Source organism: Podarcis melisellensis (assembly GCF_964234715.1).
Source record: "Podarcis melisellensis genome assembly, chromosome: 11".
Lineage (NCBI taxonomy): Eukaryota > Metazoa > Chordata > Lepidosauria > Squamata > Lacertidae > Podarcis > Podarcis melisellensis.
In genome coordinates this window covers 10,350,616-10,366,117 of record NC_138543.1, presented here as the reverse complement: position 1 = coordinate 10,366,117, position 15,502 = coordinate 10,350,616, and the positions used below count along the sequence as shown (strand labels likewise).

General features: G+C 41.4%; 1 protein-coding gene across 5 annotated transcripts in view; it reads left to right on the top strand.

Annotated features, from left to right (window-relative positions):
• The window catches only part of CNTNAP4 (contactin associated protein family member 4), a gene marked incomplete at its 5' end in the record, with an annotated part of 472,706 nt that overhangs the window by 288,470 nt on the left and 168,734 nt on the right, over positions 1-15,502 (top strand). For all 5 annotated transcript variants that reach the window (XM_081930406.1, XM_081930404.1, XM_081930403.1 and 2 more), the window contains one exon: positions 2,104-2,297. In XM_081930406.1, the coding sequence (XP_081786532.1) occupies positions 2,104-2,297 (194 nt within the window). The remainder of the gene's footprint in view (positions 1-2,103; positions 2,298-15,502) is intronic.

Sequence of the window (15,502 nt, the reverse complement as noted above, 5' to 3'; positions counted from 1 at the left end):
GCGCAGAAGACTTCCGCGCAGGGAAAGTAGGCGTAGACTTGGCATCAAAGAACTTCTTTGCTGGAAGAAGTTCAAGAAACGCCCACTGACGGATTCTGCTAGCGACTGAAACAGCCACAAAGTGAAGGGCTGTCCAGCCAGGAAAAGGTTTAACCAGGCAATCTAGCCAGGAGTGGCGGCAACGTACGCACGAGCAACCCCATATAACCATTACACTGGGCTTCCAGACCAAGCCAAGGACAGCCCCAAACAGAGCACAATGCAGTAATCCAGTCATGAAGTTGCCAGTGCATGAACCACAGAGGTCAGGCTACAATGGCCAATTTCAAACCACTGTTTATGAAACTGAGAACACTAAACTATAGTCAATCTAAAATGGAAATAGAAACTTCCATTCTTCTTCTTGTAGCCATGGTGGGGAACGATAAAGAAGCCAGAGTCTGCAAGTTTGGGGCTCAATGTAGCTTGTTCTCATAATGATAAACAATGGCTTATTGTTATATCTGAGCACAGCTGTTGCATTTGTCAGTCGACAGAACCAATATTCCTGACTTGGCAGAGAAATCAACCGTTGATGTGCAGTGGCTTTGCTTTCTTTGAATCCATTCAAAAATGTTTCTCCTTAAAGCAAATGAGAAGCAAGGTTTAAATGAGCAATATAATGGTTTCAGTTTAAATGAGCAATATAACAGGGCTCATTCTTGGGGGGAGGGAGGGGGCAGAATACTTTTACGTCAGAGCTTCTTTGACAAACCTATCAGAATAGCTGAATTTTAAGAATAGCCTTGCCTAGGTACAATCTTCAAAATACTGCTTTTCTGACCTTCTGGCGATCCATTACAATGGTAGCTTGGTTTGAATACGTCTTGGTTTTCATACATCTTAGTTTGCATACGTCAAACCCGGAAGTGCATGTCCCAGTTTGCAGCCTCCTTTTGAATTACAACCCATTATTATTATTATTATTTGGATTACGAACAATTTTTTTGGAGGCCCCATTGGCGAAAGCATGCCTTGGGTTACAACCTTTTTTGGCTTACAGACAGATCTCTGGAACTGATTATAGTTGTAAACCAAGGTACCACTGTATAAGCTATAAGATAAATGACCCCTGGAGGGTTAAGTCCAGTCAAAGGTGACTGTGGGGTTGTGATGCTCATCTTGCTTTTAGTCCTGCCAACTGCTAGGTTGGCAGGAGCTGGGACAGAGCAACGGGAGCTCACCCCGTCACAGAGATTCGAACCGCCAACCTTCTGATTAGCAAGCCCAAGAGGCTCAGTGGTTTAGACTACAGTGCCACCTGCGTCCCTTATATTTTTATGGAGATAGGTTTCTGTATATATACAAGTTTCTGTATATATACAGGTTTCAATCAGCAGTTCAGTTTTGTGTCAACTACAGTTTTCCTTGAGGTTATGTGTGTATGTAATCCTCATAGAAATGTAGCCCAATGGTTGCCATTAATTTGATTCTGAATCGATTTTAGAATGAATTGATTTTAGAATGTATTTCAATTAATTGATTGTGATTTTATGTAAACTGTGTTACTTTTACTGTTGTTAGCCACTCTGAGCCCAGCTTTGGCTGCGGAGGGCGGGATATACCGTATTCTTTGCTCCATAAGATGTACCATACCATAAGGCACACCTAGGTTTGGGAGGAGGAAAACAAGGAAAAATTATTCTGAATCCCAGAAGCCAGAACAGCAAGAGGGATCTGGCTTCTGGGATACCGTGTGGCTGTTCTGGATTCTGGGATAGCTGCACCAAGCCTCTTCAGGGCAGCGGGATGAAGGCTCCCCCTGCCCAAAGAGGCTGCGCGTGGCTAAGGTAGAAGCCAGGACAGGCGCGCCGCTGAAGGGGCGCTGCGCAGTTCTCTTTCTCTGCACAGCGCCTCTCCTTCACAGGAGACGCACTCACATTTCCCCTTACCTTTTAGGAGGAAAAAAGTGTGTCTTATGGAGCGAAAAATACGATAAGTAAAATATTATTACTATTATTAATAATGATTATTATGTGAATAGATAGATATAAAAAATTCCATTCTTCCACTCTGAACTAATTTCTCCTTCCAATATTTTCCCTGTTCTATTTACCACTAAAGGTGCTGGTGGCTGGACTCCACTCATATCAAATAAATATCAATGGCTGCAGATCGATCTTGGCGAGAGGACTGAAATTACCGCGGTAGCTACCCAAGGTGGATACGGGAGTTCCGACTGGGTAACAAGCTACCTCCTGATGTTTAGTGACAGCGGAAGGAACTGGAAACAATATCGTCAAGAGGAAAGCATTTGGGTATGTTCTGTTAGTGACAAGCACCACAATGTTTTCAGTATGGTAATCACATTTGTGTGCATTTCTGCGCCATTTTTCATCAGGCTAATTTACATAAGACGTTTGAAATTTCTGAGTAAACAGAGGTGAATCTCCCTCTGTAAGATATAGATTGAATAGAGTTCCACCTTTTTTCAGTTAACAAATATTTTATTTCCCCTGGGAAATATGTAAGGTTTATATCGCCATTTGCACATTTTTATTTTTATTTTTTAACTATTGTGGTTTGGAAAGAAGGGAAATAACTTTACTGTTTTCTCACAGGGCCTATATTTGGTGTGTAGTGAATTTAGTCTAAAACATTAGAAAATAAATATAAATCTTGATGTTTTCAAAACTCAAAGCCAAAGTTCAGTAAAACTAGGTTTATACAACATTGGCCAATGAACTATGAGGGTGCCTATAACAACAGATATGATTTTGTGCTTGCAGCACACAATATATAAAATATAAACAAAGCTTTATATACATTATAGCTGGAATCCTATATAACTTCTCTTGAAGTAATTCCCATTTTACTCAGTGGGGCTTAGTTCTGAGTAGACACATTTAGGAATGTGACGTAAGCCAAGGACCCCAAGAAAACATTATCTGAACCCCATTTATTCGGTCCACTTTTCACAGTGAACTAAGCCAATTTGATGTTCCGGAACTTGCTGATCAGAATGCAGCTATCACTCAAATTCTGCATTTCTTCAGTTTTTGTGATTCAGTTTTGGTCTGAAAAATGAGGCACAAAAATATGTATTTTAGGTAAAAACGTAGACACATATTGTTGTGGGTTTTTTTTAAAGGGGATGCACTGAACAATGTGTATATTACAGCAAAACTGCACACAATTTACACGCATTCTTTTGGAAAGTAGGGCAATAGAAGTGACGCGGCAGCTAAAAAAGCCAATGCAATTCTGGGCTGCATCAATAGGAGTATAGCATCTAGATCAAGGGAAGTAATAGTGCCACTGTATTCTGCTCTGGTCAGACCTCACCTGGAGTACTGTGTCCAGTTCTGGGCACCACAGTTCAAGAAGGACATTGACAAACTGGAACGTGTCCAGAGGAGGGCAACCAAAATGGTCAAAGGCCTGGAAACGATGCCTTATGAGGAACGGCTAAGGGAGCTGGGCATGTTTAGCCTGGAGAAGAGGAGGTTAAGGGGTGATATGATAGCCATGTTCAAATAGATAAAAGGATGTCACATAGAGGAGGGAGAAAGGTTGTTTTCTGCTGCTCCAGAGAAGCGGACACGGAGCAATGGTTCCAAACTACAAGATTCCACCTAAACATTAGGAAGAACTTCCTGACAGTAAGAGCTCTTCGACAGTGGAATTTGCTGCCAAGGAGTGTGGTGGAGTCTCCTTCTTTGGAGGTCTTTAAGCAGAGGCTTGACAACCATATATCAGGAGTGTCTGATGGTGTTTCCTGCTTGGCAGGGAGTTGGACTCGATGGCCCTTGTGGTCTCTTCCAACTCTATGATTCTATGATTCTATAAGTTAATTCAATAGCTTCTGGTGCACACGACCTTGCTACCTGAACATGACACACAGAGGGTTCATTGAAGCGACATTGTTCTCTGTCCTGTATAAAGGATGTAAGGTCATAGTTATGTTGTGAATCATATTATGCAAGCAATATCTTTCTCTGGATAGCATATGTATTTTGGATAAAACAATTATCATTTATGTAGACATTATTAAAATGAAATATTTATGTGAGTGTCAGTAAAAAAGAAACGTCTGCATTCAATACTGAGTTCATTCCAGGATTCATTACCCTCTTATTCTAAGTGGATATTACATGTTTTTTAGAGAATAATTAGGAACATATTTGATGTCAAGACAGAATTTCTGTTTTGCTATATTTTATTAACATGGCCCCATTGAAACATTTGTCAGAGGTAGTTTTTTTCTACCAATCTGGGCTGAATTTCTCTATCATTTGTAATTGTCCTTCGCAGCATCACACCTAACCATTCCCTCAACTATTATTCATGGTAATGGAAAATGATTTGCCAATCTATAATTCTTGAAACCAGCCTCTCTATCTTTTCAGTCTGAATACTTTTGACCAGCCTCCAATTTTCTGGTGCAGCAGCTGTACTTAATGATAAAAATGCATATTTTTGTAAAAGACTTTGCCCTTCTAAAGGGGATTCATTTAATCTTTGCAAGAGATTAACTCAGCTCAAATTAACTTTATATGTTTTCCCCCTGTTAATTCCGTTAAAGAGGTATTGATTATGAACACTGGAGAATGCTCTCCTGAATTTGGTGTCCAATAATATGAACTGCAGGGTCTTACTGCTGGAATGAGGACAGAATCGGTTTTGACTGTTGGCACTCTATCGCGGCCTTAGCTTTTCACTGATGTAGGAACAGCTATTGCTTTCTCCTTACTTTCCTGAGGGCCAGTTGCTGTGGTAAGGTAAAGGTAAAGGGACCCCTGACCATTAGGTCCAGTCGTGACTGACTCTGCGGTTGCGGTGCTCATCTTGCTTTATTGGCCGAGGGAGCCAACGTACAGCTTCTGGATCATGTGGCCAGCATGACTAAGCTGCTTCTGGCGAACCAGAGCAGCACACGATAATGACGTTTACCTTCCCGCCGGAGCAGTACCTATTTATCTATTTGCACTTTGACGTGCTTTCAAACTGCTAGGTGGGCAGGAGCAGGGACCGAGAAATGGGAGCTCACCCCATTGCAGGGATTCAAACAGCTGACCTTCTGATCGGCAAGTCCTAGGCTCTGTGGTTTAACCCACAGTGTCACCTGTGTCCCTTAGTTGCTGTGGTAGCCAGATGCAAAGGAGGAGAGGGCCTTAGACCTTTAATTGTTCTAGAAGATGGCATTTCAGCAGGTGTAGTTTATATAACAGCTTCCTCCTTCCACCTGATCGGTTTCCTTCAAACCTCCTTTAAAGGCTTCCTAAGAATACTTTGGATCAATTCATTCCTTTTCGCAGATGAATGTGCTAGTTGTGAATTATGTGAATTAGCCAGATAAAGCCAGATGTGCCTTTGATTTTAGTAGTTGCCGGTTTCCTACAGCAGCACAAATTGCTGCACAAATTTCTATAGTTAAAAGCTATCAGTACAGCTCGACTATTGCTCTTTTACAGCTTCTTATTACAGTGGTACCTTGATTCTTAAACTTAATCCATTCCGGAGGTCCGTTCCAAAACCAATGCGTTCCAAAACCAAGGCATGCAATCCCATAGAGAATAATGCAAAATGGATTAATCCGTTCAAAAATTTTATAAACACCCCCTAAAACAGCAATTTAACATGAATTTTACTATCTAATGAGACCATTGATCCATAAAATGAAAGCAATAAACAATGTACTGCGGTCACACAATCAATCAATCAATCAGTAGCTGAACTGGATTCCACGTAATCACCAAAACAAACAAAAAAGAGCCACAAAAACACAAAATAAATAGCCAAAAACAGACAGACCTCAGCATAACACTCAAAATGGAAGTGTGGCACTCAAATTGGAAGCGTAACACTCAAAACGGAGCACGTTCAGCTTCCAAAAGAAGTTCACAAACCGGAACACTATGGGGGTTTGCCATGTTTGGGTGCCAAGTTGTTTGAGTACCAAGGCATTTGAGAACCAAAGTACCAGTGTCCTACTTTCGTTTTGTGGTTCTGTTGACAAACTATCACCATAAGTCAGTCTGTGTATATATAGCATAGCGTACAACCCACTAAGAATTCCTCCTTGGAATAATTGAGATCTTGAAAGAGCACACACATATTTCTCAATATTTTGTTACCCTCTTTCCCTCCCGCAGACATTTGAGAAACATTTGCACTTTCTTGTTTATAATGCTAGGGCATGTTGTTCTCCAGGTTATTTTGAGCCACTTCAGTGTAATTTAAGAGAGTGTGGGATGGACCAGTCTGTGTTCACCAGCATTACGTACATTCTTTGGAATTAAATTGCATTTCTAATACTTCCAACAGAGCATATTATTTGTTTGTTGTTTGTCTTCCGCCAGTTATACCTATAAAATCCATTTTTATTAGTAGTTTTACACTCTGCATTTTCTTACATATAAAAATTTAAATCCTGGATGAGTTAAAATATCTTTAATTCTTTTCTGGTCTCCCTCTTAGTGCCTTGGCTTCTTTATCATTCTGTTCTGTCTCTAAAATGTTGTAATGTCAGGGACTGGGCAGAGGAGGAATGGTAGAGACTGCCTCCCCCATCCTGAGCCTTCCAGGGAGGAGGAAGAGGAAGACAGTATAGATTTACAACAGTGGTTTGCAGGAGGTCACAGTTCAGAGGCAGATGAGGGGGAAACATGGGAAATAGGGAGAGGAGGAGGCAGTGCCAGAGCGGCAGCTGGTTGACACAGTGTCTTTAGAAAACACCCCTGGCCCTCTATCTCTCAGACCCCGGCGAGCCTTAAAAGTAGGAGAGCAAAGAGCTCAAAGACAGAGGGCACGTAGCAGCACCCATAGAAGTGATGAATTAGGAAGTGGAAGAGAAGCGGGGTGGAGATTCACTCGAGACAACACCATTATCCAAGAGGCTGGGTTCTATAGCCTCTCTCTGTAATATTGAAATAAAAAAGGATGGTAAGAAACTTTTCCTTGTCTTTATACTTTCCTGGGCAACCAGTCAGGAGCTGCTGACAGCATGCTGACATGTAACATGTTGTAACACTGGCTTCTTGCATTGCATAGCTATACTGCTCAGCAGCCCCAACTGCCAGCTAGTTTGGGCACTGGCTGAGGGCCCCACAACAGCTCAACTGCCAGCAACTCACTCACCACTGAGTCTTCCAGTGTGGTGTAGTGGTTAAGAGTGGTAGACTCGTAATCTGGTGAACCGGGTTCGCGTCTCCACTCCTCCACATGCAGCTGCTGGGTGACCTTCGGCTAGTCATACTTCTTTGAAGTCTCTCAGCCTCACTCACCTCACAGAGTGTTTGTTGTGGGGGAGGAAGGGAAAGGGGAATGTTAGCCACTTTGAGACGCCTTCGGGTAGTGACAAAGCGGGATATCAAATCCAAACTCATCCTAATTCAACACCATTGGCCCCTTATCTGCATGCTCCTACCGCTTGACACCTCCCTTTTGTCCTACCTGGAATCTAGTTTCTGAGAAATAATTTAGTCTTCTCAGGCATTCTGAACAAGGTGCCCTGGAGAAACTCCTGTCGCAGTTTCCTGTAACAGCTCTAAATGTGTTTTAGATTTATTTCTTGAAAGCTTTTAAATTTCAAAAGTTTGGCCGCTTCTCCCAGAATGCCTGACTCAGAAGGACCTCGTTTCTCTGATGAACCTCATTGACCCTTTCTCACAGAAGCAGGAGATAGAGTAGCTACCCAAACTTCCACTGCTATTGTAGTAGTGAAGAATGAAAAAAGAGGGGCTGAAAGGGAGAGCAAACGAAGTGGGTTGTTGGGGCAAGAGATCAGGACTATGTGGTACTGCTGCTACAAAGAGAAGGATGGGCAATAGGAGGGGTTTCTTTTTTTTTAATAATAATTTTTTATTAGTTTTCAATACAATCATACAATTTTATCCAAATTTTAACTGATTTTAACAAAGTACAAATTTTGGTCTTCCTTCAGCTTCTCTGGTAATCATCCATTTTTACCCTTCAATACGCATTCTTTTAATTGCATTGCCATTTGTCTTCCCTCCCTTTTCTATTTTCTTTCAACAATACCTATTAAAATTTTACAGTGCTTCTTGAAACCCCACTAGCGTTGTTTGCACCTCACATATATTTTTCAGATAATCTACAAATTTTCCCCAATCCTCGATGAACTTTTGGTTTCGGGCATATCTTATTTTCCCGGTCAGTTTGTCCAGTTCTGCATAGTCAGTCAATTTCATTCTCCATTCTTGAATCGTCGGTATTTCCTCTTGTTTCCATTTCTGGGCCAATAAAATTCTTGCTGCCGTAACTGCATACTGGAAAAGTTTACAATCTTTTCTTCTTATTTCTTTTCCTTTAATCCCTAAAAGAAAGGCTTCTGGTTTCTTAACAAAAGTGTATTTTAACATCTTTTTCAATTCATTATATATTGAATTATAGGAGGCAATAGGAGGGGTTTCAGTGGGGGAAGACAGCTATGGGGACATCAGTGCATACCCTCCAACATTTCTCCAATGAAAATAGGGACGTCCTAAGGAAAAGTCGGACATTCCGGGATCAAATCAGAAAATGGGATGGCTTCTCTAAATCAGGGACGTCCCTGGGAAATAGGGACAACTTGGAGGGTCTGTCAGTAGTGTGGTGGGCCCATGAGCTGAACAGTGCTGAGGGCCTCCTGAACTCTGGTGCCAGCCCTGCTCTACAGATTTTGTAATCTGCTCCCATAAGCAATATTATGCACACAATCCAGCCACGGTTAAGCATTTTCTAAGTCTCATTGATCTTGGTTGGTGCTTAAATATTTGCCCTGAAAGTCCAACAAGACTGGGGGCGGGGCGGGTAGTATTCATTATTTTTGTAATACTCTTGTCTTTGGTCACACAGCTCTTGTGCAATTATTTGGAATAATTCAGTTACCCTAAAAGCAGCTGTCCAAATTCAAGGTAAACTGAAGGATAAGCAGACTGTAATACTCACATTTTCATAAAATGCAACATAATTTACCATAGTTTAAAAGGCCGGCTTCCTGCCACAGACCTCCAACCAGTTACCTTGCTCAAAGAATAATTAATAAAATAAATGAATGAAACTTTAATCAAGATTAAGTGGTTTAAGGATCGAAGACACTGTACATTTTTCAGAAAGTTCAGCCATTTAAGTTATATCCCAAAAAAGTTTACATGGATCAATATGAAAGAAATACCAGATATAAGAAGGCATGGTTGATGATGCATTGACTTAATCTCAGAGTAAAGACCAAGGCAATTTATATTCAGCGCAATGTGTGCCAGTCAGGGAATTGAGACTTAAACAACAAAGGCTATAATGTGCATCTAACTCCATCTTGTTCCAGAGTTTATGGAAGCTGGTGCTTTATAGGAATTAAAAGTTCACAGATCAAACATATCAATGTATTCTTTTTCACCACAATTGCACTGCTGCCAAGGTGATAAGGAGCAGTGGGAATGAAATCTGCCTCTTGGAGAACAGTGAGGTCAATGTAATAGTTGAGCGTGTTGAGTATTTTGCAAATAGGTTTAAAGGCCGCGACCTGAGGCTAAGGATATTACGCCTCTGCAAGGACTCATTTTGCTGCTCATTTCATTTTGATTTTGGTGATAATCATTTATCAGCAAACCACTGTAACAATCACAGAAATGGTTTCTAACACTCCCAGTTCTCAAGCGTTGGTTGATGTGCTACCTCTTCCTGAGTCTCATATAGCTGAAACTCATCTTGCACCCCCACCAATAGCATTCTCTCTTTGACAAATAGCAATGATTCTGAAGTAGAACGTACATCTTGCAAGTGCAAGTTCCAAGTTCTATCCCCAGCAGATCCAGACAGAGATGAAAAAGTCTCCTGTCTACCAGCTCCATCTGGTACGCAGGCTGAGACTCTAGCTGCCCACAGACTGTCTCCCCAGAGGGGTGTGTGCTTTGGTTATCTCCTGCTTGGACTACTGCAATGCGCTCTACGTGGGGCTACCTTTGAAGGTGACCCGGAAACTACAACTAATCCAGAATGTGGCAGCTAGACTGGTGACTGGAGTGGCCGCGAAGACATGTCTTGAAAGTCCTACACTGGCTCCCAGTACATTTCTGAGCACAATTCAAAGTGTTGGCACTTACCTTTAAAGCCCTAAATGGCCTCGGCTCAGTATACCTGAAGGCGCATCTCCACCCCCATCGTTCAGCCCGGACACTGAGGTCCAGCTCCAAGGGCCTTCTGGCTGTTCCCTCACTGCGAGATTACAGGGAACCAGGCAGAGGGCCTTCTCGGTAGTGGCATCTGCCCTGTAGAACGCCCTCCCACCAGATATCAAAGAGAAAGACAACTACCAGACTTTTAGAAGACATCTGAAAGCAGCCCTGTTTAGGGAAGCTTTTAATGTTTGACGCACTATTGTTTTTTAATATTTTGATGGAAGCCACCCAGAGTGGCTGGGGAAACCCAGCCAGATGGGCCGAGTATAAATATATTTATTATTATTATTAATTTATTACACAGCAAATTATTATTATTATTATTATTATTATTATTATTATTATTATTATTATTACAAAAGAAACAGGTAAAAAATGCTTTAATTTACAAGTATGCCGTGTTATGTTTTACAACAAAATATCTAATATTGTTCTAATAATGTTGAAGAGATCAATGTAGATCCAGCCCTAGTCAGCACAGGCTGGTGAAGGCTATTCCTATGAGTTAAACTATTTCTTAGGTTTTTTGTGAATTTACAGAATAACAATGCATATATAGCGTTCAGTGATTTGTATATATTATCTCAGTAATCCTAACAATTATGTAGCATGGTATCTATATTCTGTTTTTCCCCTAGGTGTATTCTCGGATACCAATATGAGAGGTCCTCTGTCTTACGCACGTTTCCCTAACTTTTAGAATGTGCAGAAATAATTATCTACAGCTACAAGGAAGGCACGAAGCACAAGATGCACTATCATAGCAGAAATGAGATTTGAGCAGTCTCAAGCTGTTTATCTCCAAAGAGCAGTTCCCAAAGCTGTGGGAACTTATTCCTGGGAATGTGCCCCTGTCAACAATTAGCAGCACAGTACATTATCGCAGTGCAGACTGACCCAGATTTCTAATCTGACAGCCCCCAAATCTCAGCTTGTCGGCTGCGATGCTTCAACCATTTTGAAATAGCTTGCTGAGATTTCGGGAGGCTGGGCCATACCCCCTGTGAAGTAATTGAATTTACAAGCAGTAATTTAAGGAATCCATATTTCAAGAAATTCAGCCGTCCGCTGTCACTCAGAAAGTCAGTCAAGTTGGAGAGGCAGTGTGGCACAGTGAATTGTACGTTGGACCTGGAGGAGACCTGGGGAAGAAATCAATCATACAATGCTAAGAGGATAACTCCCATCAAAATAAACATTTCTGCTTGCCTGATGGAATTGTATGCCTCCCTCCCCACCTGTTATGTACTGAGTTGAATAGGATCCAAAATGCAGCAGTCTGATTGGTCCTAGAACAATAGGATCCAAAATGCAGCAGTCTGATTGGTCCTAGAACAATAAGATCCAGAATGCAGCAGTCTGATTGGTCCTAGAACAATGCAGCAGTATGATTGGTCCACAGGAGCCACTCAATCCAGCTCCAGGTGGAAGTGAATCCACAACCTGATTGGCCTACAGGAGAATCCCGGAATTAGCCATTCACATGCAGCCCATTGTGTAAATAATGTATATAAAGCAGATATAGTGGGGGACTTCCATTCCTCCTCACCACTATGAGCTGAATAAAGAGCATGAAATCCACTCTCGACTCCAAGTATATTTCGCCACCCCAGTATTCTGGGGGTTCTCCGAACCCCTCTAGAACCAATTTGGCAGTGGACTCTAGGGGGAAACCCCACTGCACTAGCAGAAATTCTTGTGCAGGCTTCCGCTGGTAGGACTATTTATCTGCAACTGGCCCTTGGCTTCCAATCTTCAGGCTTCCATGAAACTCAAGTTGAACTAGCTATTATATCTCAGCTTATGTTCTGGTTTGGAAAGGGACAGTTGCAAATCTCCATAGTTGTATATCCTTGCCTTTAAGGCATACAGTGGTACCTTGCTTTAAGAACAGCTTAGTTTATGAACAACTGGGATTAAGAACGCTGCAAACCCAGAAGTAGGTGTTTTGGCTTGCGAACTTTGCCTTGGAAGCAGAACATGTTCCGCTTCCTGTTGAGTGTGTTTCATTTGTAAATTGAGTCCCCCACTGCTATGGGAAGCACGCCTTGGTTTAAGAACCGATTTCCGGAACGGATTAAGTCTGTAAATCAAGGTGCCACTGTATTCCAAAGGCTTTAAATGTGAATATTAAATAGTTCCCTTTCCCTGAAGCCCAGACGTATAGGATGTTTTAACCCTTACTAGTCCCTGCATGAGCACATGGTAGACAGTGACTAGTACAATACCATATTATGAATGTCTCTGTATCTTTCTCTCATTGGATCTCTCAGTTCACAGCCATGAGAATGGAAAGCTGCAAGTCAGGTCTTTAATGTACTTTTCACATGAGGCAAGTCTGGAGTGACTAACTCAAAAAGAGAACAAGAATGTTGATTCTCTACCCCCTGTAATGCTGTAGAAGGCAAAACATAAAAGGTAAAGGTACCCCTGCCCGTATGGGCCAGTCGTGACCGACTCTAGGGCTGTGTGCCCATCTCGCTTAAGAGGCCGGGGGCCAGTGCTGTCTGAAGACACTTCCAGGTCACGTGGCCAGCATGACGAAGCTGCTCTGGCGAGCCAGCACCAGCACAGCGCACGGAAACGCCGTTTACCTTCCCGCTATAAAGCGGTACCTATTTATCTACTTGCACTGAAGGGTGCTTTCAAACTGCTAGGTGGGCAGGAGCTGGGACCGAAAGATGGGAGCTCACCCCGCCGCAGGGATTTGAACTGCCGACCATGCGATCAGCAAGTCCTAGGTGCTGAGGTTTTACCCACAGCGCCACCCGCGTCAGGGCAAAACATACTAAAAGGTTATTAATGTTTCTTTTATTTCCCCGCCTAGCCATAATGGGTGGTATTCAATACTAGTCCTGTTAACTGAAGTTAATAAGCATGACTAAGTTAGGTTCATGGATTTCAAAGGGTCTACTTTGAGTAGGAGTTGGTGAGTTTCCCATTGTCATATGGTTGACCACTGTGAGAACAGGATACTAGGGGACTTTGGTCTGATTTAGCAGGGCTTTTCTTATTCCCCTGTGTGTGCAACTCAAACTGTCTCTTTAAAGTTTCGGGATCTGAAGTCGATACGGCATATTTTAGTTGCATTTTATTTGAAACCAAAACTATAGCCCTGCCACACACCATGATATATGCCTTCATGGGATCTTGCTGTTGTGTTTTGAGCAGTAATTAATAGCACTTTAATTAATGGAAGTTGATGAAAATCATTTTATCTCCTCCCAGCTCTTTGCCACAGTCCCCTTTAGAGTTTGTGACCTTCATTGACTAATTTTCATAGGGATTAGGTATATTGCACCATGAACAATCCTCATTATCTTCTGAGCGATAACCAGGAATGACCCTTTGCCCTTTTACTTGCAGTTTTAATGAATGCTAGTGATGGTTCTGTATTTTTTTTAAAGGGACATTCATTCTGTTATCAAGTTTGGAACTTGCAGACCTTCTTGCTATAACTAAATACTGCCTTGCTTTCCTCTTCAGTATTCCTAGAGTGGCCTGGCACTGCCTCAATAAAAACTTTGCTGATTGTTTTCTCTATTTATGCAAAATAGAGTTCTTGTTTTTATATTCTAACTGAAAACCTGCTGATAGTACAGTAGAGGATAGGCATTATGCCTGAATTTAATATTCATCAATATTATTTTCAGGTGGTATTGATCTGTTTACTGCCCTTCCTAAAAATATCCATTGTGGATAGGGCTTTACTTGATTTATAGTTCATGTGGAAAGAACATATTTGCAACTTCAGCAGGCTAGAACAGAGTCTACAGAATGCTTTGGTAAAGTTTGAAATCTTTTTTTTTTTTTTAAGTCTCTGAATGAATATGAAGGAAGCATTGTAATTAATTGCACCTTCTATTCTACATCTGTATAACCAAGTTGGTTTCACCCTCTTGAGTGCTCATGAAAATACGAATTCAGGCTAATGGAACATAATGTGAGACGACATTTCTGTCTTCATATATATCCCAGATGTTCTGTCTGTCCACTGCCCAGACAGCCTCAGCTACTGTTGAACTGGCTTTTCGCCCTATTTCAAGGGTACAATTTAGCTGCAACGATGATGCCAATAGACTTTTATGCCATTGCAGATAAAGCTGCATCCTACATTTGGCAAAGACAGTAGAGCTATGCGACTGAGGCTCGCTTATCTTTTCCCCAAACTCTGATGAACGTAAAATAAAGGTATCAGAATGTTATTTATTAAAAAGCTCTGCAGGCATTATGATGGCCCTTCTGATGGTGTATAAGGGAGCCTTTGTGTATTTGAGCAAACCCAATGAGCGGCACAGAAAGTAAAGCAAGTATTCATTGTATCAGCACAGGAGATAGGTCAAATTTTGCACAATCCCTGTGCCAGCCTTTGTAAGGAACACTTTGCCTGACTCTGCAACTTATTATTCTCATGACTCCTGGACTTCTGGTATTGATTAAATTATAATACATCAGAATTCTTAAGGTGACACTATATAAGAAGGTTGGGCAACCTATTTGTTTTGTCTGTGCCCTGCAGTTGGTAGATTCAATTGGTTTCCAGACTTGTTCCTGGGTTTGTTTTTTAAGTTGATGCAAATGGCTAGCTATACTGCAGAAATGTTGGCTGGACTCTGGTACTGTGAATAATATAGGGCTGTTAGCTTGATATATCTGACTGAAAGGCAACTCTAGAAAAGTTTGCACCAGTCTTAAATACCTTAAGTAGATGCACACAGAATTGCATTTTAGACATGTATTAAGCCCAATGGGGTTTACCTCTGAGTACATATGTATAACATTGTGCTAAACAGTTTATTATTTCCAATTATATCCCATCCATAAATTGGAGAGAACTGTACTATTAGTGACTTTCAGAAAGCAGTAAGGAAGCACAGCTCTCTTGTAATTTAACGCACATGTAAAAGTTCGCCGTCATCTCTCTTTCCCTCCCCTTCTTTCCCTTTGCATAGTTTCATTGATTTTTCCAGAGCATAAATGGTGGGGAGGATACCGACTCTTGCAACCGAACTCAAAGGCATTAGTAGTAAAATCTGACAAACTGACTGTGGCATGTGAAATAGTATACAATAAATCAGAGAGAAATGTAACCAGAGGAAAACTGCAGATGTTATGCTTCAGTTCTGGCACCCTAACCGTAAACACATTTGCATTTATTAAAAGTCTTACATATTTCAATAGTAGAATTTTCTGCCTAGTAATTTTGCTTAGGAGCACAACTTTGCTAAAAAATAAAGTTAAACTACACATTTTATTTAGGGGGAAAGAAACACATTAAATTAAATCTATGGTTCATCTACCTCAGTATTGTCTACACTAGGAACATGGGTGGTACTGTGGTC